Raw genomic sequence first — 25210 nt, 5'->3', positions numbered from 1 at the left:
AAATATGTCTCATTCAATCTGTACCCTTAGTCCATCCCTTCTCTGTCAGAAGGTGAGTAGTCTGCTACCGTGGTTGGTTGTCATATTACTTAGAAATCTTAAAATTTTTCAAAGTAGTTCTTTTGTTGACAATGTTGTTGTTAATGTATGGATTGTTCTCTGTGTTCTTACTACTCTTTGCATCATTTCATACAAGTCTTCTGAGATTTCTCTGAGACTGTCCCTTTTGTCATTTCATATGGCTCAATAATATCCCATTACATTCATATACCATAATTCCATTACGTTCGTATGTCATAATTTGTTCAGTCATTCCTCAATTGATAGGAACTTCCTTAGTTTCCAGTTTTTTGCCACCATAAAGGGAGCTGCTACAAATATTTTAGTACATGTATGTCCTTTTCCTCCTTAGATCACTTTGGGGTATAGACCTACCTAAAAGTGGCATTGTTGGGTTAAAGGATATGGATAGTTCAGTCATGGTGGGGGGCAAAGTTACAAATTGCTTTCCAGAAAGGCTTCAGTGATTCACAGCTCCATGAACGATACCTGGTTTCCTCACAGCCCTTTCAATGTTTATCATTTTGTGTTTTTGTCTACTTGGCCAATTAGAGATGGACTTTGAACCGAGATATTTTTGATTCCAAGTTCAGCAATCTAGCCACTCCTCAGACTCCTAGAATCATGCTCGAAAGAAATTTTAATGGCTGACCTCACTCTCTTGACTCGAGACAGGTAAATGTCAAAATGATTCAGGCTTAATGATGGTCTCTTCTCTTCATAAAGAGTTACCTATCCTCCACAGGAATCTAGTTTTCATCAGGTAAGTGGAACAACTTTAGAGGCAAAAGTTTTAAACTGCCCCAGCAGATAGCTTCTTGTCTTTCTAATAAAACGGCTATATTTAAAAATCTCTTAAATTGTAAAAAGGCAGTGATGTGGTAGTTGGAAAACAAGTACTCACCAGACAACTCTCCAACTCCCAGCTCATCCTCTTGAACTAAAAAATTAGGTATTTGTGTTAAAAATAATGGCAGATTAAAATTTGTTACTGAATGCAGAGAGAGTTTTGAGTTTCACCTAGGTGGGCTATCACTTCCAGAGTAAGTGAATTTGTTTATATACGGAATTGAAAAGTATTTTAGAACAAGATCTAACAATCCCCAGGGCCACAAAAGGGAAATTATTCATTTCAAAAGTACCATATTACCTAGTTCTGTTCATGTAGTCAGGGCTGTAGAGCATATCCAGGTGGATTTGTTATGGAGGCTATAGGAGACCACTTTGGTTAGAAACATTCACATTTCTGAAAGTAATATTTACCATCTTAATACTAATTTCCATAATTTTAGAGGTTTTTCATCAGTCCTTCTGAAATAGTCACATGAATTTCTCATTTCATGAAAGCAGTGAGAAAGCATACAAAAGCATTATGGTTTGGGAATTGGGAGATGTAGATTGAAATCCTTGCTCTGCTATTTACAGGCTGTGTGACTTTAGATTACCAATTTAACCTCCTTCAGCATCTATATCTATAAAATAACTTCCATACCCTTTAATCATAGGGTAGCTCTAAGCATTACATACAATGCATCAAAGTGAAAGTGTAATATATTATCATAATTAATTTAAAAGGGTGTGATACTAATGAACTCTTGGTAGCGTTGTGAACTGGTCTAACCATTCTGGAGAACAATTTGGATCTATGCCCAAAGTGTTATAAAACTATGCATACTCTTTGACCCAGCAATATTGGGTATGTATGCCAAACAGATCAAAGAAAAGGAAAAGGGACCTATATGTACACAAATATTTCTAGCAGCTCTTTTTGTGGTGGCAAAGAATTGGAAATCAAGGGAATGTCCATCAATTGGGGAATGGCTGAACAAGTGGTGGTAGGTGATTTTAATAGAATACTATTGTACTATAAGAAGTAATGACGGGAATGGTTTCAGAAAAACCTGGGAAGACTTATATGAACTGATGTGAAGTGAAGTGGGCAGAACCGGGAGAATATTGTATACAGTTACAGCAGTATTGTAATGATGATCAAAGATTTAGTGGCTCTAATCAGTACAATGATCCAAGATAATTCCAGAGGACTCATAAAGAAAAATGCTGTCTATCCAGAGATAATTGATGAACTCTGAGTACATATTGAAGCATACTTTTCTCATTTACTTTACTTTTCTTGTCTTTTTTTGCAACATGGATAATATGGAAATGTTTTACATGGCTTCACATGTATAATGTAGTATCATATTGTTTACCTTCTCAATGGATGGGGGAAGGACTGGAGGGAGGGAGAGAATTGGGAACTCAAAGTGTTTTTTAAAATGTTAAAATAAATGCAGTATAATTATTTTTAAAAAGGTTGTGATAAGGAGAAGAGGTAGAAGAATTACTCTGTCGAAAGCAAAATTTTATTGAGAAAATGGATATGAGTTCATGATCAAAGAGAGAGATTTCAGAGTTCCAGATCATAAAACAGCTATGGGGTAATAAGAACAGTTCTGGGTGATGGTAAGGTTGAAGTTATGACCATCTGTCCCGGTCTATTTAAGCAGTCTTGGAAGTTGAGAATATTTCACAAGGCAGTATGGTGTAATGGATAGGGTACAGGACTTAGAGTCACAGATTTGAATCCCACCTTAGACACTTTCTAGCAGGGTAACTGTAGACAAGTCACTTCATCTCTCTGTGCCTCAGTTTCTTCATTTGCGAAGTGAAGAGGTCAGCCCATTGATGCCATTACTAAGTCTATTCCATAAAGAGATCAAAGAAAGAAGAAAAGGTCCTACATATACAGCAATATTTACTCTTATATGGTGCCGAAATGGAAACTAAGAAAGTTCCCTCAAATGAGGAATATCTGAACAAATAGCATATGAATGTAATAGTTTACTATTGGACCAAGAAACAACAAAGAGGATGGTTTCAGAGAAACCTGGAAATACTTATATGAACTGATGCAAAGTAAAGTGAGCAGAACCAGTAGAACACTTTATATTATATCAATACTATAAAAATGAACAAGTTTGAAAGATTTGAGTCCTCCAACCAATGCGATGATCAACCATGCTTCCAAAGGACTGACGGTGGAGAATGCTACTCACTTCTTGACAGAGATGAGATAGATTAAATATGCAGAATGAGACATATATTTTGGAGCATGAACAGTATATATTTATACATATATTTATAATATATACACATATGTATGTATATATGTATATGTATACATATATATGTATATACATATATGTATGTATGTATGTGTATGTATATATATGTGTATATACATATATATTAGACAAAGACTAAATATTTGTTCAGTTGATTTGAATCAAGGGTTAGAGTGGCAGAGCCCGTATTTGATCCAGAACCCCTGACTCCAAACCCAATGCATTAAATTTTCTCATCTTTTAGCATTTTTGCTAGTTTGAAGGATGTTATATGATATCTCAGGGTTGTTTTAGCTTTCATTGCTCCAATTAATGCTTTTGAATCTTTTTTCAAGTAGTTCTTGAGAGTTCATACTTCTAAAACTATTCATTCATATTCTTGGATACTTCTGTATTCAGGCTTTTTCTTTGCTCAAAATCACTTGTATTAAAAATCCTATATTTACTTACCAGTGAACATGCTGTGTCCTATACCTCAGTTGAATGGAAAATCCTTAAGAACATAGATTCCCTCACTTTTGTCTTCATATCTTTGCCTCTTACGGCAGTCTCTGGCCCACAGGTGACACAATGAGTGCTTGCTGATTGCTTTATTCCTCTCTCTCACTAGCATTATTCTCAGTCTGCCATTAGAATGACATCCAATCTCTTGACCCATCTCTCTTTTTCCACTCAGGCTTTGCTTGTCTGCTCCCTCCTCCTCTCCTTCCCACCCTATGGATTTGCCACCTGACTCTTTCCCAAGCCATGATCCTGGACCATTTCCTTGTCCTCCTGACCTTCCAGCATTCCTGCCTCACTGCATTTTACTCTTGGATGACTCCCATCACCAGACCTCCCTACTCCTTTTCCCAGGCCTCTGCACACTGCTGGAGAAAGGCACAAAAATCAGGCTGATTTCAAGCATAACAAATTTATGGGGCATAACTGCAGCTGGGCCCCCACTGCCGCTTAAAAATCCTACTCTTCTTTAGTTCTGATCTCATCCTGCAACAACTGTTCCAAATTTTTTCCCTCTCTTCTTGAGCTCTGAAGTATGCATTTTCCACTGAGATTAAGGCCATCTGACACAAACTCCCTTCCTACATTTCTCCAAATTTCTTAGCTCCCATCCCCCACTTTCTTCTCTGGTGACAAAACAAGAGGTATCCATGCTCCTAACTGACATTAATCCCTGTATTTGGATGCTTGGTCCCATTCTTTCCAGCCTCCTCTCGGACCATGGTCTACCAATTAACCTGCCTCCGCTCCAGGCATCTTAAATCTGTCCCTCCCCACTGGCTCCTTCCCATTTGCATGTATGGAGTGGGACCCATTTATTCTAGAAACCATGTGTTGTTGAGTGTGACTCAGGATATCCCTTGATCCCACCAAGATGGTAGATGGGAGGTTCATAAAAAACTAATCAATGCTTTTATTTCTTCTCGGGCAGCTGTTGTTGTTGTTGTTGTTCACCCTTCATTTTCAAAGAGGACCATTGACACGTAGGGCAGCTGCAGTAACCATAGGAGCATGAGCCTTAACCTGGCAGTCGAGGGACAGATGAGCCAGTGAGAGTATCTAGCACCCAGGCAGTAACGGAAAAGCAGTTTCCTTAGGGAGGGACTGTGCATACAGGCATTCCTGTTCCATTGGATGATATATCCAGAGCTGGAAGGGACCTTAGAGGTCATTGAGTCCTACCCCTTAGCTTATACATGAGAAAACCAAGTCTCAGAGAGATTAAGTGACTTGTAGATTCTCTGATTCCAAATCCAGACAGCATTCTTTCAACTGTACCATAGTTGGTTCCAGGATACACACATGTGCATGCACACACACATGCATGCACATATATGTACATGTGTGTTCATATCTATAAAACATATATATATATATAAACAAAACTTTCAAGGTGGAAAACACTTCAGTGGGTTACACAATGGCAAAAGGAAAAATTTTAAGTTGATCCAATACTCAAGCTCATAAAAAAGCCCCAAACTAAATATATCTATGTATATGTAAGTCTATGTGTATGTATGTGTGCACATGTTTGTGAAAATGCATATTTGTATGAACATATACATATATACACAAATATACATATTTGCATCTATACAAGGTTGTATATACATATATATATAAATACATCTCTGTGTGTATACAAAATTTATGTGTACACACATCTATGTACATACACATGAGTATATACAAATATATTCGTGTATATATGTGTCTACAGCTAATATATTTCTATATACAAATATAATAATACATATATAAATATTTATGCTTACACGTGTGTACATATGCATGTGTACACACACATATTTGTATGCCCACAAAGGTGTTTATGTAATGCATGTATATACTTGTGCATACATATAAATGCATACATACATGTTGTACACCTGTACATATCTTTGTGTATGTATATTTGCACGAATGTGTGTGTGCATACATGTATATACACATATACATAGATACATTTAGTTTTCAGATATTTTGTGAACTTGAGTATTAGCTCAACCTGAAATTCTTTATTTTTGTCATTGTAGGACCCACTGAAGTATTTTCCATTTTAAACATTTTGTTTTCTTTAGGATGTAAGTGACATCTGGACATTGTTATTCCCCATTAGAACAGCTTCTCGAACAGATCAGTGTGTTGATTCTCTTACCTCTCATTCCTTGATGTGAAGGTACCCTTTTGGTGAGAGTAATACCTTTGCAATGTTGTGCGATGTTGAGCCCGCACACCTCTTCTTTGTCAAAGTTGTGGGAAAAGTTGTTTATGTCTGGTACCACTGTTTCCTCACCACATCCTCACTCAACTCCTTGTTATCTGGATTCTATCTCCATTGCATTGCTTTCCCCAAAGTTAATAGTAACCTCTTAATTTTCAGTCCTTTTCCTTCTCCTCCTTCATTTTGTAGAAACATTTGACTCTGAAATTTGTTTGCATTCACCATAACCTGCAGTCACTCCACCCCTTTGAAATCATGGTGCTGTACTCTACCAAGTCAATTTAATGCATTTCTCTACCTTTGAATATTCTACCTCTTTGTTCTATTGCCACCTATCCCATTCCAACAAGACCATTCCTACCATCCACCTTCTCTTCTCTTACCCAGGAACTGCTGAACACCACTAGAGAAAGTCACACAACTCTGATGACTGGATCACTAAAAATTCATGTTATCTAATCTCAGTTGGGTCCTCACTGCTACAGAACAATTTTTTTTACTCTTCTCTGATTTACTCCCTTACTCGTCCATCCCCTCCCATATACATTGCAAAACTTCTCTTCTCATGCCATCTATATTATCCCTGACTCCCTCCCCTTTGGCAGAGGACCTTACCTCCTATTTTCCTAAGAAAATTCAGGCCACCAGTCAGTCTCCTCCCCAGTTCTATACCTCAAATCCCTTGACATTATCTCCCACTACTTCCTCTTTTGCTCTTGTCTTTGAGGAAGAAATGGTTCATCTTCTTGCCAAGGCCAATCCCTCTACTTGTAGTCTTGGCCTCATCTCCTTAACTCAACTCTAGAAAATTGCCCTATACTTCATCCCCTCTCTTATTATAACCTTAAATCTCTCTTAATCTGCTGGCTCCTTCTTGGCTGCTTATAGCATGCTCAGATTTCCTCCACCCTTAAAAATCCTTCACTTGAGTCTGCAATTCCTTCAGACTTACTTTAAAGTTTTCCTCTCATTCACTGCCAAATTCCTGGAAAAAGCTGCCTGTACTTGTCACTTGGACTTCCTCTCTTCCCATTCCTCAACCCCTTGGAATCTTGCTTCTGCCCTCATCACTGAACTGCTTTTTCCAAGGTCACCAATGGTCTCTTAACTGTCAAATCCAATGGCCTCTTCTCAGTCTTCATCCTTCTTGCCTTCTCTGTAGCATTAGATGCCGTTGTCCACCCTCTACTCCTAGAAACCATCTTCTCCCTTAGTTTTCCTGAGAAACATCTCCTAAAAGAAAAGATATGAGAAGACATATTCTCCTTCCCCCCACCCCATCTAGGCTCCTTTACAGAGGTGAGAGGGCCACAGGGGTTGATTACTGCATTTTCAGCTTTTCAGATTCTTTCAATGTATTGTTTTGCTAATTGCTTTATCTCCTCTTCTTTTTCTTTTTTTAAAGAAATGTTTTTTTTTTTGTTAAATGGGATGGCTTTCTAGGAGGGGAGGGGGAAATTGAAGCTATGTAAAAACAAAAGCTATCAACAAATTATTTTTAAAAAATTACCCACACTTCTTTTTCTACATATTCTCCTATCTCATCAGATGACTCCTTAATCTCCATATCTGCATACGTAGCCATCTTCTCTCTGTCTGTCTGATGTCTGTCTGTCTGTCTGTCTCTCTCTCTCTCTGTCTCTGTCTGTCTGTCTCTCTATCTCTCTGTCTCTGTCTCTGTCTCTTCTCTTTCTCTGTCTCTTTCTCTGTCTCTGTCTCTCTCTGTCTCTCTCCACTAAGGTACAGTTTTGTATCTCCAATGGCCTACTGGACATAACCATCTGAATGTCCCATGAGCATTTCAAATTCAACAGGTTCAAACCAGAATTCCTTACCTCCCCAACCTCTGCCGCCCCTTTTCCTCAATTTCTTATTTCTGCTGAGGACACTGCTCTGTTTGCAGTCACCTAGGTTCACAATCTCCAAGTCATTCTTGACTCTTCACTTCCCCTTAGCCTCCATATTTAATCAGTCGCCAAGTCTGTCCCTTATGTCTCTATCATGTCTCTCTCTGAAAACTGCCATTACCCTAATTTAGGCCTTCACCAGCTGTCATCTGGACTACTTGCATAGCTTTCTCATTGGTTTCCCTGCCTTAACCTTCCACTAATCTTCTTAAGTTGGAAGTCTACAGGCTTCCAAGGGGTCTAGAGTTAGATCTTGGGAGTTCTATTAACTTAGATAGGAAAAAATCCCATCTTTATTTGCACTAACCCTTAGTGTATTTCATCATCCTATGTATTTTATTTTATCCATTTAAAACACAGTTCTGAGAAGGACTCCATAGGCTTCACCAGACTGCCCAAAGAATTTGAGACCCACAAAATGTTAAGAACTCCTGAGATGGCCTCTCTCCTCTTCAATCTATCCTCCACATAATTGCCAAGATGATATTTCTAAAGCAAAATTCTAACCATGTTACTTTGCTTAAGAAGCAAATATGAACTCTTCTGATTAACATTTAAAGTCCTTCATAATCTGTTTTCAACTTATCATTCCCAGCTAATTGCTCATTCCTTCCCCTATCATATTCTAGCTTCTGGCCAAACTGCCCTACTAGCTATACCCTTAACATGGTTTTCCATCTCCCATCTCATGTACCTTTACACAGGCTTCCACTCTCCCCATCCCCCATAGCTGGAATGTTCTCCCTCTTAACCTTTGGCTCTTGAAATCCCTAGTTCCATTCAAGGATCAACCCGAGTGCCACATTCTACAACAGGCTTTTTCTAATTCTCCCAGTTGTTAGTGTTTTCCTCATGCCACAAAAAATACTTTTACTTTTTTTTGTATTTGCTTACATGTGCATCTGTCATCTCCACCCCCCCCCCAATAAAATGGAAGCTATCAGAGGGTAAGAATTGTTTCATTTCTGTCTTTGTATTCTCAGAACCTAGCACAGCACCTGGCCCATAGTTAACTCTTGTTTAATGAATACTAAATGTTTAAATGTTGCTGAGGAAGACCTTTATCCCCTTACCATTCCCAGAACATGTTGGCCTGCCTATCCAATGATCCCACAGACCTTATTTATCTGAAATAACCAGGGTCTGTACTCCTGAATTCCCAATGTAACTGTAGCTGGGATGCCTTTCCACATGTTGTCATGGAGAGAGTAGGCCAGAGTTGTACTGGGATACCCAAAAGAGCCTTAGGTTTGCAGTAGCCTTGAAGGGGACACTTGCCCAAGGTTTTGGGCACTGCTTGGCAGAGACAGAAAAGAAGGAAGAAGCATACTACTCCTGTTGATCGTGGAAGGGCATATGTGACTGAAAATAGAGTGTACATGCTAAGAAGATATGGATAGGCAGATGAGTTTATGGGTCAAGAGCAGATTGGAGGACTAAGAGCCACCATCCCATGTTCATGTTTCACCAGCTTGCCTCTAGACCAGCAGTCTGGGGGTTCTTAACCTGGGGTCTGACTATGTCATACCAGTGCAAGGGGAAAAGGGGCCCCTGCCATAGGGTCAAAAATATCCATTTCTGTTATCTTGACTAGTATTATTATTATTGTTGGTGGTTACATTTTTAGCCTTATTTTGCTTATTTTCTAAACAAAAATGTTTTGATAACTGTTTCAATAAAGTTGGTTTCCCTTGTGATCAAACATATTTGATTTTGTGAATTTTAAAATATTATTCTGAGAAGGGTTGGTAGGTTTCACCAGACTTCCAAAGAAGACAGAAAAAAAGGTTAAAAGCCCCTGCAGTCAATCACTTTTGTTGCTTACTTGTTGGGTAAGATTCCTGTCCAGCCTTCTAGCTGAATGGATTCTTGCTAATAAGTTGGCCCCAAGGTATTTCTCTCTCCGCCCACTAGCAGGGCCTCAGCACCCTACCCCCCCCACCCCGAACCAGGACTAAACATACCATGCAGTTGTTCAACAAGGTAGACACATAAATATCTTTGCCAACACCTGTTTTGGGAAGGCAGTAACACTGGAATTCTATGAGATCCAAAACACCGGAATAATGTAGTTACAGAGCAGGGCAACAGCTGTTCCTTTCCATCACACAAATGAATGCATATCTGTCCTGTAGCATGGTATTGAAACTTTAATTTTTTTAAAGCGGTGTTAAAGAGAAAATGGAAACTGGCCGGCTGTTCAGGTAGTGTCTCAAAGAATTTTAGTATTTTTGTGACATCACAGAGGGTCCAGGGTCTGGTCCTTAATTTGAAGATTCAGGAATTCAATTTTATTAGTTCACCCTGGGCTGATCAGATTGCACAAGAACTATTTATTCTAGCCAGATTCCCAAGAGGCTGGTATCAGAATGCCAATGGATTGAAAATGGGAGCTAGATATGCCTTGATAATGAGTTACTGCGTTACCTGATCAGAGCATTCCTTCCTGGTTGACAAGTCCACTTGAGACACCAAATCATAAAGTGACATGCATAGAATCTGAACAAAGGGACTTGAGTATTCTTAAGGGATTTTCCCATCAAATTAGGAGAGCTTTGTAAATTTCCTTTCATCATTCTGTGGTGATTTCTAACCAATAAAACCATCGTGGACTGGCTATGATCAGAGCATTCTATCTCTACATCTATGCTGTACTCCAATGTTGCTCAACATTCCTCCCACTCCACTCAGGTACTTCTTGTCTCAATCTCAACTTCTTAGAAACCTTTTCTTCTTTCCTCTCTCCATAGTCCAACCCCCCACTTAAAGTAGATGGCCATCCAAAGAGAGCATCTTCAATGACCTTCTCCACTGCTCTTATTTAAAAATCTCTATAACTTCGGTTCCAAAGACACTCTGTTCTCCTGTCTCTTTTACTTTTCTATGCCTGACTCCTTTGTTGATTCCTCATCTTTCTGACTACTTCATGTGAGTGTTTCCCAAGGATCTATTCATGATCTTCACTCTATGGAGAGAACTCTGCCTTTACAATGTCATCTTGTCCCACAGCTTTAATTACTATCTCCATCCTAACTCAATATCTCCACCCTGTCCTCTCTTCTGAGCCCCAATCTCACATTTCCAATTACCTGCAGGACAGCCCCACTCAAACGTCTCACTGGCATCTCAAATTCAACATATCCACAACTGCATTTATTATTTTTGCCCTAGGCAGATTCTTTCAGAATTTACCACTCCCATCTGTGACACTGTCATGCACTCAGTCTCTATGTCCACAACCTTGGTGTTCCCTTTGACTTTCATTCTCATCTTTACCTCCTCACTATCCAACTAGTTTCCAAGTCCTCTCCGTTCTTCACAGCCATATTTCTTATATTGTTGCCTTCCATTTACTTTGGGCCCTCTTCCATTCTCTATTCTTCTATTCCATTCTTCATATTGCTAGAAATGAAACTTAATTCCATTCAACAAACATTTATAAATCAGCTACATTGTGCCTGCTATCACTGTACTATGTGCAGGGGATACAAAAATGAAAGATGACATAGACTCTGTCCTCAGGGAGCTTAGAGTCTACTGGGGGAGGGGGAGGATCCAACTTGTTCATAAATATCACATAAAAGGAAATTCAAAGAAGTACTCTAGGAATTTCGAGGAGGGCTACTTTCAGCTTGGGGAATCAGGGAAGGTTTGATGGAGGATGTGGTACCTGAGCTGGACATTGAAGGAAGATAAGGATCTCAACGGAGGAGATGAAACAGACAACCCTTCTAAGTGGAGACAACAATCTTTGAAAATGCACAGAGGAGGAACAGTTGTCCTATTTAACTGGAATGGAGAGTAGGCATAAGGGAATAATGGGAACTGTTGTGGTTGCTGTTCAGTCATTTTAGTCATATCCAACTCTTCATGGCCCCATTTTCTTGACAAAGATATTGGAGCAGTTTGCCATTTCCTTCTCCAGCTCATTTTATTTATCTCTTTACTGTAATTTTTTAAACTTTAAACTTAAATACAAATCCAGCTCATTTTATAGATGAAGAAATCAAGGCAAACAGGGTGAAGTGACTTGCCCAGGATCACATAGCTAGGAAGTGTCTGAGACCAGATGTGAGCTCATGTAGATGAGTCTCCCTGATTCCAAGGCTAGTGCTCTATCCACTTTGCCACCTAGTTTGCCCCATGTGAACTAAGTCTGGAAAAGCAACAGCAGCAACAGCAATACTGGTGAACAGAGCAGAAACATAAATCTTTGACATGATGACTGGAACCCCTGCTTCCCCTGCCCTTATATGTCAGAGGTACCTATGACTAAGAGGAGCCACCAGCCCTGGTCTGTTTTAAGGTTTCCTCAAGAGTCTAGTGAGGTCCCAGGATAATATGCTTCGCTTGGCTCAGCTGCCACCAAATAAAACAGGAAAGGAGAAGATAAATGGGACAAAGAGTGAAGTAAAAACATCTCCAAGCTTTAAGATTCACACAGTGAGAGATTCTGACCAAGCAGGAAGCATCTTGCCTAGAAGGGTGGGGGGCGAGACACGTGGGACCAATTTGTCCCAACAGCTTGAAGTGGAGAAACAGGACTTTGGATTCAGCAGGGTGAATGAAAAGGTTTCCACAGCTAGCTTAAGAGGTCTTCTGTGTGGGAGGGAAGAGCTAGGAAAGAACAAAAAGTTTGGAATGTCCCAGAGGCACTTCTGAACTGGGGCCATTCCTGAAAGAGCAGAGGTTCAAGTAGCCCTAAAGGTTTTTGGTCCTGGCTATTTTATTCTGAATGAGCTATAAAATAGATCAGTGTAATCCCTCCAAGGTCCAGCTGCTCAAGAGCCCTTATCATCTATTAGGGGAGAGAATAAACAGTGGAGAACAGCAACAGCTCATGTGAAAGGGTAAAAAGCCATAAGAGGTAAGTAAGCAACCGGGAGCCATGGCACCATGGTGAGCTTCTGCAGAAAGAGTGGTAAACAGCAAAGTGACAAAGAACACCTGTCAAAAATGGCTAACAGCAGCATCAGTATGGTATACTAGAGGTGAAAAGAAGCCTACAGAAATGACCGGAAGAAAGGGCAGCTGAAAAGCAAAAAGGCGCAGGATTCCTACCTGTAGGAGAAAAGTGGGATGTTGCCTCTTGTCAGAAGGACCCTATCCAGGGTAATACTGTTAGTTTTTTGGACTTTCCAGGTCCCTGAAGATGAGTAACCCAGAAGAAAGAAAGGTTTCTCCTACCTTTGTAGTGACACTGAGCTCTTTTTCCTTGTTGGAAATACACAGCATTTAGGGTTGTATTACAAGTCTGAAAGACTGTATACGTCCCCTTGGGAATGTGGAAGTCCCAACACAAAAGCAAAAAGTGTTTCTTGACTGTGTATGAACATTGGTATAAGTTCTTTGTGCCTCTTTTACTGTGTTGAATAAAGCCTATCCTACATTTGATGCCCTGAAAGCCAAAATGCTTGTAAGGGGGAAATGGTGGCCACCCTGTGGGGGCACACCATATGCTGACATTCATAGATCCCACATTGGAAGGGTCAGATGAACCAAAGAAAGAAATAAGAGGTTCCTAAAATGTACTTAGGAGTTTCGTTTAAGGAGGGATCCTTTTACACAAGGGATACCCCACCATTTGTATAACACTTTGAAGGTTGCAAAGCACTTCAAACACATTATTTCATCTCATCCTCAGGGTAACTTTATTAGGTCAGTACTACAGCCACTATTTTTTCATTTTACAGATGAGGAAAGTAAGGCTCAGACAGATTAAGTAACAAGTCCATGAGAAGTTAAGTTGCATGGTTAATAAAAGTCAGAAGTGAGATTCAAACCCAAGTATCTCCTTACTCCAAACTACTACACAACAGTCCCTTTCCAATTATACCACATAACATGTTGAAGCCAGATTGTGGAGGTCTTTTAAAGAAGATAGCTCAAAAATCTTCAGAAGGTCCCTATTGCCTGAAGTTCATATGCCTTCAATTTCTATTAAAGAGTCTTCAGAGTTTGGTTCTATTCCTTGCCTTTCTCATGTATCTTTTTATCCCTATCTTATACCATTCCCTTCCATGTACCATAGAGTCTCCCAAAACTCAGCCTCTGTCTCCCAACCATACCCAGTGCTTTCCCATCATATCAATCAATCAATACACAAGCATTTATTTAGCACCTCCTACGTGCCAGGTATTGTGCTTGGTGCTGAGGATGTAAAGAGAAAAATGACATAGTCCTTGCCCTCAAGGAGCTTCTATACTTACATATTATAATATTATGTATACATCACAATATAATATATAATACAATATTATGTTAAGTATAATATTATGTGTATATGCAATATATACAGAGAGACATGTATGTATATTATCTATACAGTTATATTACACACATATGTATAGATGAGTGTATGTATGTATATATATTTATATATGTATGTGAGCAAGGGATATCAGTAAAATGAGTAAGTCCCCATTTTGGGGAGAATTTATTTATTTCTACTGTTCTTGCTTGACCTCAGTAAATCACTTCTCTATGTCTCTCCCACATGACACCCCATGTCCCATTTCTATACATTTGCAGTTGCTGTCTTCCATGCCTGAAATCCACTCCCTCTTTACCTCAATCTCCCAGAATCCCTCTCTTACTTTAAGGTGAAGCTTAGACACCACCTTCCATATAAAACCTTTCCTGATCTCCTCACTACTAGTGCCCTTCCTCTCAAACTCTATTGTGTTGTATTGGACTATTTATTCTGCTTATATTTGTATTTTTTAGCTTTATATTTGTTTTGTAGACACTTAAGTATGGTTTTGTCTTCCCCATTACAATGTGAACTTCTTGACAGTAGCAATATTCCATTCTTTGTGCTTGTATCTCCGTATTTAGCACAGTGCTTGGCAGACAGTAAGTACTCTGTAATTGCTTGTTGGTTGCATCACTGCTTGTTTGATTCAGCTGCTGAATACAGCACAGCACTTCATTGTTGGTGGCCACTGCTTTCTTTTGAGGGGAGGAGGGTGGCTTTAGGTATCAATCATTTTTAAAATTTTTTAAATGAGCCTTATTTAAGAAAGAATACGTAGCAAAACACATCCATCCAAATCTTGCTATTCTTTTTTTCCCCAAAATTCTATTGGAAACTTTAGTAAAGTATATTTCTGAACACAATGGAGTCACTCAATTTTTACAGCTGTTTATAAAACTTTTGGTTTCATAAACAAATTAGACTTCGGAAGTGCTTATGTTGACCTGTGAAACATGAATAAAGCTTTAACATCTTGGAAGCTTTTTAATATTTTAGATCTTCCATGCATGTCTGCAGTAGCAGCATGACAGTTTTTGCAATTTGGTTTTTCTTATTCCTATTACTGAATGCAACTGATTATTGGAGTAATGGTTTTAGTAGCAAATTTGGACTTTTATCACTCTTTCAAAATAAATTGAGAAACATGATACTACTAAATTTTTTTTTGTTTTCTATGAAAGCAAACTTTGTATTCTTAGTTTCAAAGTTGTAAAACTGGTGAATCAAATTTTCTTTACATTCAAAAGTCCCATGGCAATGCTAAGCCCAATTAAACTGTGTCATACGATGTTTATGTTTTAGTAATATGTAAATAATAAATCAGTTTCAGTAACTAGGTTCTTTCTCATTACTGAACTATGTACTTTTCTTTATTCTTGGGCATCTTGAATCATCTTGACTCAAGGGCTACCCAGCTCTGGACTTCCATCTTTGTTGGTCTTCAATTTTGGCTTGACTGAGACTCTCAAGAGAAGAGTCTTTCTTCTATGTCTTCAATTGCTTCTTCCAGTTCAATAATTTTCTTTATTTTTCTTTTCTTTTTGGTGGTTTACATTCTCCAAACATAGATTTAGGACAAGCATTAACAAAGTGACCTGTGTCCCCACATTTATAGCACTTAAATCAAAGTAATCATGTCTTTGCATGAACTCAGTGGTTATTCCATTGTCAATAGCAATGCTTGCTTTGTTCGCTCAAATAACTGTTTCTTGCCATTAAGGCCAATACTTCTCTGGAAAGGAATACTTTCAACTGCAAACAAACAAACAAACAAAGCAAAGCAAAACAACAACAAAAAAACCCAAATCCAAACTACAAAACAAAATAAAAACAAAAACAACTTTTGCAGCAATTTTTTGGTAAGAAGTTTTGATAGGGACTGGACCTGTAATTTAATTATTATACAGAATTTCTAGAATGACACCTTATCTGAAACTTATAGGCCTAAAGAATATTCTAGAACACTAAAAGGCTAAGGGTCACACAACAAATGTGTGTGTCAGAAGTGGGACTTGAACCCAGGTTTTGAGGCTGGTTCTCTATTCACTATACCACACTATCTCTCTAAAGATCTACTAATCTATATATATAATATATATGTATATATACATACACACACGTATATATATACATACACACACATAAAGAGAGAGAATTGATACATATACATATACATATGTACATACATACATATATATATGCCATTTCCCAAAAGATAAAATGGTTAAATGATACATAACAGTGATTTTCCAAAGAAGAAATGAATAATATTAATAACCATATAAAACTCTTCTAAATCAATAATATTTAGAAAAATGCAAATTTAAACAACTGGAGCTCTACCTCATGTCTATAAATTGGCAAAAGTGATAAAAGGGAGAATAATGAAAACTTCTGGAGGAACTTGGAGGACAGGCATAGTTGGTAGACCTGTGAATTGGTCCAACTATTCCACAAAGCTTTGAGAAACTATAACCCCAAAGTCACTAAATTGTATATATTCTTTGACTTAGCTATAACACTTTTATACCTCAAAGAGGTCAAAGACAGAGGGAAAAGACCCACATGTTCAATAGAGAAGAGTTGGAAACCACATGAGTACCCTTAAAATGGGCAATGGCTGAGCACATTTTAATATATTAATAAAATGGAAGATAATAGCACCATTAAAATGACAAAAGAGACAGATTCAGAGAAATTTAGGCAGACTTTTATTAATTGATACAGGATGAAGTAAATCCAGGAGAACAATTTACACAACGACCACAATAACATAAAGAAAAACAACATCAAAAGTCTTTAGAAGTCTGACTTCAGAAGGCTGATGATGAATCACACTTCCTCCCTCTTGGGGGAAATGTGATGGACTAGATATGAGGTATACATTTTCAGACATAGCCAATGTATTTGTTTTGCCTGACAATGCTTATTAGTTATAAAACAGGGCTTCTATTAGGGATGCTGAGATAATGTGGATTGTGACAGTGATACAAAAAAAGGAAAAGAAAAGAAAGAATGGGTACTTAATGAAACAACAAAAATGCACAGAAGAAAGCAAAAGGAGGTTCAGAAACAGACATAGACAAGAAAGGTAGTTTTGTTGCTACCATGTTTAATATACACTTAAAAACTAAACTATGTAATAGAACTACGTGGTTTCATATAACATTGTCCTTTCTGTTCCTCTTTGTGTGTTGAAATGATCATATTTATTGGTATTTTCTAAGTTCAAAATAATAAAGAAAATTTATTTATATCAAGGATGAAGGACTAGAGCATTTCCCATGGATCTGCACATAAGCTCTAAGTCCTTGTTAAAGGGGGACCAGTGCAGGATCCATGGCTTGTGGTTGGTCCCCATAACTGTGGAGCTGTGTCAAAGATGATTTGCTATTGAGCCAGGAAGAGCGGCCCACTCACTAGGCTACAAAAGGAGATACAAAAACTATTCCTCTCTTTTGACTGAGTCACTTGGGACTCTGCCTTAGACCTCCAGAGAGCAGGGATTGGCCATGGCAGCTATGAGCATCTGAGGTGGTAGTAGTAGTAGTAGTAATAAACATTGATTCTGTTCGATTGTTCAGTAGCATCTGACTCTTCGTGACCCCATGAACCATATCATGCCAATACTGTCCTTGTTTTCTTGGCAAAGATACTGGAGTGGTTTGCTGTTTCCTTCTCCAGTGGATTAAGGCAAAAGGAGGTTAAGTGACTTGCCCGGGGTCACATAGCTAACAAGTGTCTGAGGTCAAATTTGTACTCAGGTTTTCCTGATTCCAGGCTCAACTCTCTATTCACCGAGCCACGTAGCTGCTTCATGATCATTGATATAACACTGTAAAGTTTACAAAGCACTTTTCAGACATTATCTCATTTTATTCTCACAACACCTCCATGTTATAAGAGCTATGATTACCCCCATTTTACAGATGAGAAAAGTAAGACTAAAAGTGATTAAGTAACCTGCTTAAGATCTCAAAGTTATTAAGAACATGAGGTTGGATTTGTACTCAGGTTTTCCTGACTCCAAGTCCCATATTCTAAATCTTATACCACTTACCTACCTCTAAGAATGTGTGCTTGCCTAGGAAAGCCTAAGACTGGACCTCAAGTCCTTGGATGCCTTTTTTCACTTTGTTTTTTGTTTTTTTTTTTTCTCCTGAACCCAGTTGACCTCACGGCAATCAATAATGAGAGATGGGTGTTTCCAGTCTTGGCAGCTACTTCCTGAGTTTAAGAATTACTGAGTTGATGCTGTCTATCCAGTGGGAAATGATTCCTGTAACTATACCATTTCTCAAAAGGTTATAGTTTCTCAAAGCTTTATGAAATAGTTGGACCAATTCACAGGTCTACCAAGTATGCCTGTCCTCCAAATTCCTCCAGAAGTTTCCATTATTCTCCCTTTTATCACTAAGCCTGAAGGATGCTACAACTGAAAGAACTAAGAAAGCCCAACCCATGTTGTAGATGTCCAAGAGATCTTGACCTTTTCTGTTGCTTGGACAGTAAAGATCTGAAGTGGTGAAATACCATTTTTTTTTGCAGTCATATCAAGTTGAATTTACCTCCTTGAAAAGTATAAGAGGTGGGACAACTAAGTGGCATACATAGCACACAGGTTCTAGCATTGGGAGGATCTGAGTAAATAATGCCTCAGACATTTGACATGTGACCCTGGGCAAGTCACTTACCCTGATTGCCTCGCCAAAAGAAAACTATAATAGGAATGGTGGACATTGTTTCCTGTTTTAAGTATCTGTTAATGTGCACTAACAAATCTTTTGTGTTTTAAACATTTCTTATGTGATAAATGGAAGAAATAGCTACCTTACTTCCAATACTTTGTACAATGAATAATTTTCTAAAGGGAACTTGTTAATTGCTTTTGCAAAGATCCTAGACATGAGCCCTAACCATGCTTTGTGTTAGATATTTCCCCCAGATTTCTACAGTGTGACCCCAATGAGCCAGCACAAAATAGAAAAACCTGCCTCCTCTCTAGGGGTATGGCTGCCCCCAGGATGAACACTGGCCAGATGGATCTCAGAGTGCCACCTGAGTGCCACATATACATCTCTACATATCCCTTCAACAACAGCCCTGAAAAAGTGTTCCTCCAACAACATCTAGTGAGGGGAAGACTGGAATGCCCCTGAGGGAATTCATTCTATTTCTTGATAACTTTAATTATCAGAAAGTTTATCTTTAGATTGAGCCAAAAATCTGTCTCTCTGCAACTTTTACAGATGAATTGGTCTGGTTATGTTGTTCTCTCTGCGGCCAAAGAGAAACAAGTCTTTTGAAACAACCCCTTTCCCCCAAAACAGCCCTTCAAATACTTTTCTGTAGACTAACTTTTTCACTTTCTGAGACAGATCCTCATATTCCGAGGTATCCAATCTCTTTCCCTTCCTCGTCACCTTCCTCTGGACATGTTACAGCTTCTTAATCTTTGTCCTTAAAATGTGGTGCCCAGAATGTACACAATAATCCAGATGTGATCTGACCAGGGCCGAGTGTAGCAAGACTATCCCCTTCCTCCTCCTGGACATTGTCTGTCTCTTAAAGTAGACGAAGATTGCATCAGTTTTTTGGCTGCCATATTACCTGTTGACTCATAATGAATTTTCAGTCCACTGAACCCCCAAGCTCTTTTCCATATGAACAGTTGTCTAGCCTCGCCCTCTCTCCCCCCTCACCTCATCTTATACTTGGAGAGGTAGGATGGTTTAAAGAATGCTGGGCCTGAAGTCAGTAAAACTATTTACTAGTAACGTGGCAGTGGGCATGCCATTTAACCCAAAGAAACCTCAACTTGCTCATTTATGAAACGAGCATGATAATATTTGCATTATCTGTTTCACAGGGAGCATTTTTAGGAAGGTGCTTTGCAAACCTTAAATCTCTACATAAATGTGAATCATTATCATGGAGGTGATATTTTTAAAAGCCATATGGATGATTTTACATTTATCTCTAATAGAACAAGCTTTAAATCTTCCCTAATCCCCGGTGTTCTGTACTCAACTGATGCTTAATAAGTGTTTGTTTGAATTAGAATTAATCGATTCATCAGTTAGATATTTGCCAATATTTTACTCATCGTAATCAGCAGTTCAGTTCAATTTTACTAGCTCTGATCTATCATTTTACCCTAAGTCCTCATTGGGTGCTGACTATCAGCCAGCATGTTAGACATTCCTCCCAGCTTGGTGTCATCTGCCAGTCCAAGGCATGGGAAGTAAGTTTGAATGGCACATCCTTTATAGACCAGTTGAAATACTCAGAGGCACCATGGCCCAGATCTATGGTCAATAATATTGGCCTTCTTATTGGGAAAGTCTAGGGTCCAATCCTGCCTCAAACATTTACTAGCTCTCTAACCCGTGGGGAAGTCACTTTATCTCTGCTTCAATTTCCTCAAAGGAGTCATTGTGAGGATGAAGCGAAAGAACATATGTAAAGTGCTTGACAAACTTTAAAGTATTATTGAAATGCCTGTCATTATTATTGTCACCTCCGTAATGAAGCCTTTTCTCATTCTCTACTCAATAATGATCGCTTCCTCTAATTTTATAAAACCCTTTGCTTGGCATCTCTTTAACTCACTTCACAGATTAACAGATGTCAAAGCTGGAAGAAAATTTATAGGTCATTATACAGATGAGGAATTTGAGACCAAGGATGGTCAATGACTTGTCCGAGGTCATACAGCTATTAAGCAGTAGAGATAATAGGCCTTCTCACTCCAAGCTCCAGGTTTTATTCCAAAGCAGCACTTTTCCTCCCTTAATACTTATCAGACACTATTTTCACAGAATGTCAGAGTAGGAAGGGACTTCAGTAGCTATGTAGGCATCTGGTCTCTTATAAAAATACTCTTTACAACCTAACTGCAAAGTGGTCATCTATCCTCTGCTGAAAGACCTCTGATGGGGCTAGGGGAGCCCAAAATCAGTTTTCTTAGTTAGCTGTGCATGTGCCATATGCCTCAACAGTACTGTTTGATCCATGATGGCTTTAAATTTTCCTTAATGGCTAGTATTTTGCACTCAGTTGGTACTTAATAAATGTTTGCTTGAATTTGGATTAATTGAATCATTATAGTTTGTTATTCATATTTTATTCATTGTTGTAAGTGGTTCAATAGATCATAGCTCTTTTTTCTTAAAATAAGTTGTCTCTTTAAAATGATTCCTTGAGATGTCCCATTTATATATTCATATACCACCTCATAGGATAGTTTACTTACATAATAAATAAACTTATTGGGTAGTCTACTTAATAAAATAAATCTAGTTTATTTATATTATTTATTATATGGTATTTTATGCTGATTCCATTTCAGAAGACTGAGGGCTGTTTTATCTCTTTCAGACATGATTTTAATTTGAGAGGGGGGTAGGGAGGGTAATTTTCAGAACTCCCTCAACCAGTGAAGATTTGCACTTCCTCTGTAACCTCTAGTCTTAGAGAGCTGTCTGGGACACTGAGTGAGAGGTTAAGCTATTTTGTCCATGGTTGCACAATTGGTAAGTGGAAAGGCAAGACTTAAACCCAGGGTGCTGGACTCCACCATGCTGTCTTTTCAGTATTGGTTAAAACTGCATATTGCCCAAATTGTGATATGCAATTAGACAGGCAGCACTTTGAATGATTCTTGGCTGCTTCTGAAAAAGTCCATCTTTGAAACCTCAGCATGCAACACTGAAGTACTATTCACATGCCTCACCGTGGTGTGTCAACCCAGGGGCAGGTCAGTCTGGTCCTACCAAGCCCCAAAGGCTTTGAATATGGGCAGGTGATGGACTCCTGTCTATTTCATCTTGACCAGCCTAGCTAAGTTCTGAGAGACACAGAATTGGTTTGGCTTTCTAGTAATGAGGTTTTCAACTACGGGAAATCGTGTGGATCATCTCCTTAGTCATAGAAGGGTTGTGATCTGTGAAATCAGTTTGTTGAAGTATTGCAGAAGCATTCTTCTGGCAAAGCTATTTGGCCAAAGCTACAAACTCATAGATTTAGAACTGGAGAGGACCCTAGAGGCTGTCTCCTTCAATTGCCTCACTTTACAGATGAGGAAAACCACACAGTGGGTGGGTATAAGTAGGCTGCAGCACATTTCCAACGAGGATTTGTGTGTAAAAAGCAGTGTACAAGACATGATCAAGGACAAGCAGGATCAGAAAAGGATGTGGGCCAATTCTGTAGTGAGAGTGAAGAAAAACAGATATACAGCCCGAGTTTTGGATCAGCATCCAGGAAACATTGAAAGACCAGAGGAAGATCTCTATTGTTTGGGGGTGGATCTCTTATGGAGCATTTACAGAAAGATATGGACAAGAATTACACAAGTTGCAAAGACTTGGACGGGTTGAGGGAATGCCATATTTTACAACTCCCTTCAGGTTGAAATTCAGGCGTCTGACCTCTATGTAGTGTTTCCCAATGACAGCAGCGGGTGTTGTTCTCCCTCTACCCTGAATTCGTACAGTACTTTGTGCTCTGCGCTGTGTATATGGGCCTTGCACATAGTATGCACTTGATAAATGTTTGTTCAAGTGAATAATGTATTCATTGTTTCTTGTGTGTTAGCTTTGCTGCCTCCACTGGATGGAAAACTCAAGAACAGGGGTCCTGTGTTATGGTTCTCTCACATCCCTCCAGTAGCCAGTACAGGGCCGGGCACTCAGTAGACACTCAATAAATACTGGTTGACTTGAATGGATGAGAAATTGCCAAATATTTTAAGCATCCCAAACTGTGTGTTATTCAGTAGAAAATGTAAGTTAGTTTGCCTAACTCAGCACTGGGTGAAAAGGCAGTTAATAAATACTGGTCGACTCGATGAGAAATTACTAAATATTTTAAACACGCTAAACTGTAATTTACTCAGTCATATAAGTTAGTGTGCTTAACTCAGCATTGGGTGAAAAGGTGTTCAATAAATATGGGTTGACTTGCATAGATGAGAAATAAGCAATTTTTTAAAGCATCCTAAACTGTAATTTATTCGGTCGAAGCTGGCCCTTAGTGTGCCTAACTCAGCACTGGGTGAAAGGGGGTTCAATAAATACTGGTCTACTTGATGAGAAATCACCAAACATTTTTATTATCCTAAACTGTAATTTATTCAGTAGGTCACATATGTTAGTGTGCTTAACTCAGCACTGGGTGGAAAACACACACACACACACACACACACACTCACGAGGACTTGAAGGAAGGAACACAGAGCCAGAGACAAATGTGCAATTCCTCCCCCAGGAGAGCAGCCAAGATTGATTGTGGCTCTAGGAAGCCGGCCTGGAGCCTCGGCCCCGCCCCACCACCACCTTGGATAGGGAGCGGGCCCCGGGGAAGTCCGTTACTCCAGACGGCTCTAACGGTCAAATATTCCTCCAATGGAGAGGGACCCATGCAAGCTTTTTTTTTTCTTTTCCCCCTTTCAAATTCCGGCAGCCCGCTCCCCTAGCCCAACTGGGAGTCCCTCCAAACACACACACACACAGACACACAGACACAGACACACACACAGCCCAGAGAGTGAGCAGGAGGCCCACGTCGCAGGCTCAAGGTCCCCGCTGATTGGCTCCGCCTGGCCCTCCTCCCCTCCCCGGCAGTGGCTTTCCCACCACCCTGACAAGCCCTCCACCCTCCGCGCCCCCCGGATCCCCTCTCCCGGCACCCCCGCCCTCGCAGAGTGGAGAGGCAGGCTCGGTCCCCAATTGCCCCTCGGCGACCGATGCGCACGCCCCTTCTTTCCATTTTCCCTCCCTTCCCTTGGGCTGCCGCGTGTTTGCTGTTGCCTTTTAGTCTGAGCTCAGCCTCCCGATCCGTGTAGGGAGAAAGCAAGAGCGAGGGAGAGAGGGGGAGAAAGAGGAAAAAAAAGATAGAGAGGGAGGGAGGGAAAGAGAGAGAGAAGGGTGTGAAAAGCTCTAGTGAGAGGCCCCGCCGGGAGAAGGGGGCGGGGGCGGGGGCGGGGGCGGAGGGAGGGCGGCGAGGGCGCGGCCTCGGTCACGTGACGGGATTTCAGTGTTTACATTCGGAGCGGGACAAGCCCACGGCTCTGTCCGCCCGCTCGGGTCCCTTTCGGTTTCATTTCATTTCCGGTGAGGAGCTGAGAGAAGGAGAAGGGAGAGTGCGAGAGGGAGAGGGAGAGCGAGCGAGCGAACGTGCGAGCGAGCGAGCGCGAGGGGGAGGGGGAGCCTCAGCGAAGCCCGGGAGGCGCCCACAGTGACGGCGCCGCCTGCCCGCCCGCCCGCCTGCTGCCTCCCGGCCTGGCTGCTCGGCTGCCCGGCGCGCGCGGGTTCTGCTGGGCCGGCCGTGAGGCGGCAGCGGCACCAGCGGCAGTCCCCAGTGGCAGCGGGGCCTTCCTTCTCGCTCCCCCGCCTCCTCCTGTCCCCTCCCCTCCCCCTCCGGCTCCCGGTGGCGGGCTCCAGTCCTAGAAGGGGCGACGGGAAGATGGAGGAACTGGTGGTGGAAGTCCGGGGCTCCAATGGCGCTTTCTACAAGGTACTGCTATTCGCGAAAGGCCCCAGTCCCTGGCCCCTGCTCCCTCCGGGGCCACGGTGCTCCCGCCCTGGGTGTCCTGGGCTCCCGGGGCCCCTGCGCGGGCTGCCCGATGCTTTGGGGAGGGACCGACGGGCTGAGGGAGGGCGGGAGGAGGGGCCCGGGGCCTGGCCGCCGCGCGGTCCCCGCGCCTCCCTGAGGCCCCGGGCGCCCGTGGGAACGGCCCCGAGTGTTTTTGTCTCTCGTGCCGATTCATTCCCCACTGCTAGAGGGGGAGCTCCGGGCAAGGACGAGCGGGAAGCTGGGACCCGCGGACCGAGGCGAGAGCGCCGCTCCCTCCTCTTCCTCTCCTCCCCTCCCCTCCCCTCTCTTTCTCCGTCCCTCCGTCCGTCGGTCCGATCCGTTTCTCTGAAATGCCGCCTCCCCCCTCCCCATCCCCAACGGGTTCCCACCGGCCGAGAAGCCGCGCTCGCGGTGCGTGGCTTTGGCTGGGAGGCTCGGCGGAGCGGGCGGACGGCGGACGCTGAGGGGGCTCGGCGAGTCGGCCGGGCCTGGGCCTCGGCGCAAAGGGGGGACTAGTGGCCACTTTACGGGGCTGCTCTTTGCCCCGCTGGCTGGGAAT

The 25210-nt window shown here is 41.0% G+C and overlaps 1 protein-coding gene across 13 annotated transcripts in view; it reads left to right on the top strand.

The window, feature by feature from the left end:
- Positions 1–679: 679 nt before the first annotated feature.
- Positions 680–25210, top strand: part of FMR1 (FMRP translational regulator 1) — a 71266-nt gene continuing 46735 nt past the window's right edge. For 9 of the 13 annotated variants that reach the window (XM_036739938.1, XM_036739936.1, XM_036739931.1 and 6 more), the window contains exon 1: positions 24232–24591. In XM_036739938.1, coding sequence (XP_036595833.1) covers positions 24541–24591 — 51 coding nt within the window. In that variant the 5' untranslated portion in view covers positions 24232–24540. Of the gene's footprint in view, positions 824–24113; positions 24592–25210 lie in introns of those variants that run through there. The other 4 variants (XM_036739941.1, XM_036739937.1, XM_036739940.1 and 1 more) reach the window with 4 other exon arrangements.

Source organism: Trichosurus vulpecula, chromosome X, assembly GCF_011100635.1.
Source record: "Trichosurus vulpecula isolate mTriVul1 chromosome X, mTriVul1.pri, whole genome shotgun sequence".
Classification (NCBI taxonomy): Eukaryota; Metazoa; Chordata; class Mammalia; order Diprotodontia; family Phalangeridae; genus Trichosurus; species Trichosurus vulpecula.
Note: the sequence above shows the minus strand (reverse complement) of the source record. Positions and strands in the feature narration are given on the sequence as shown.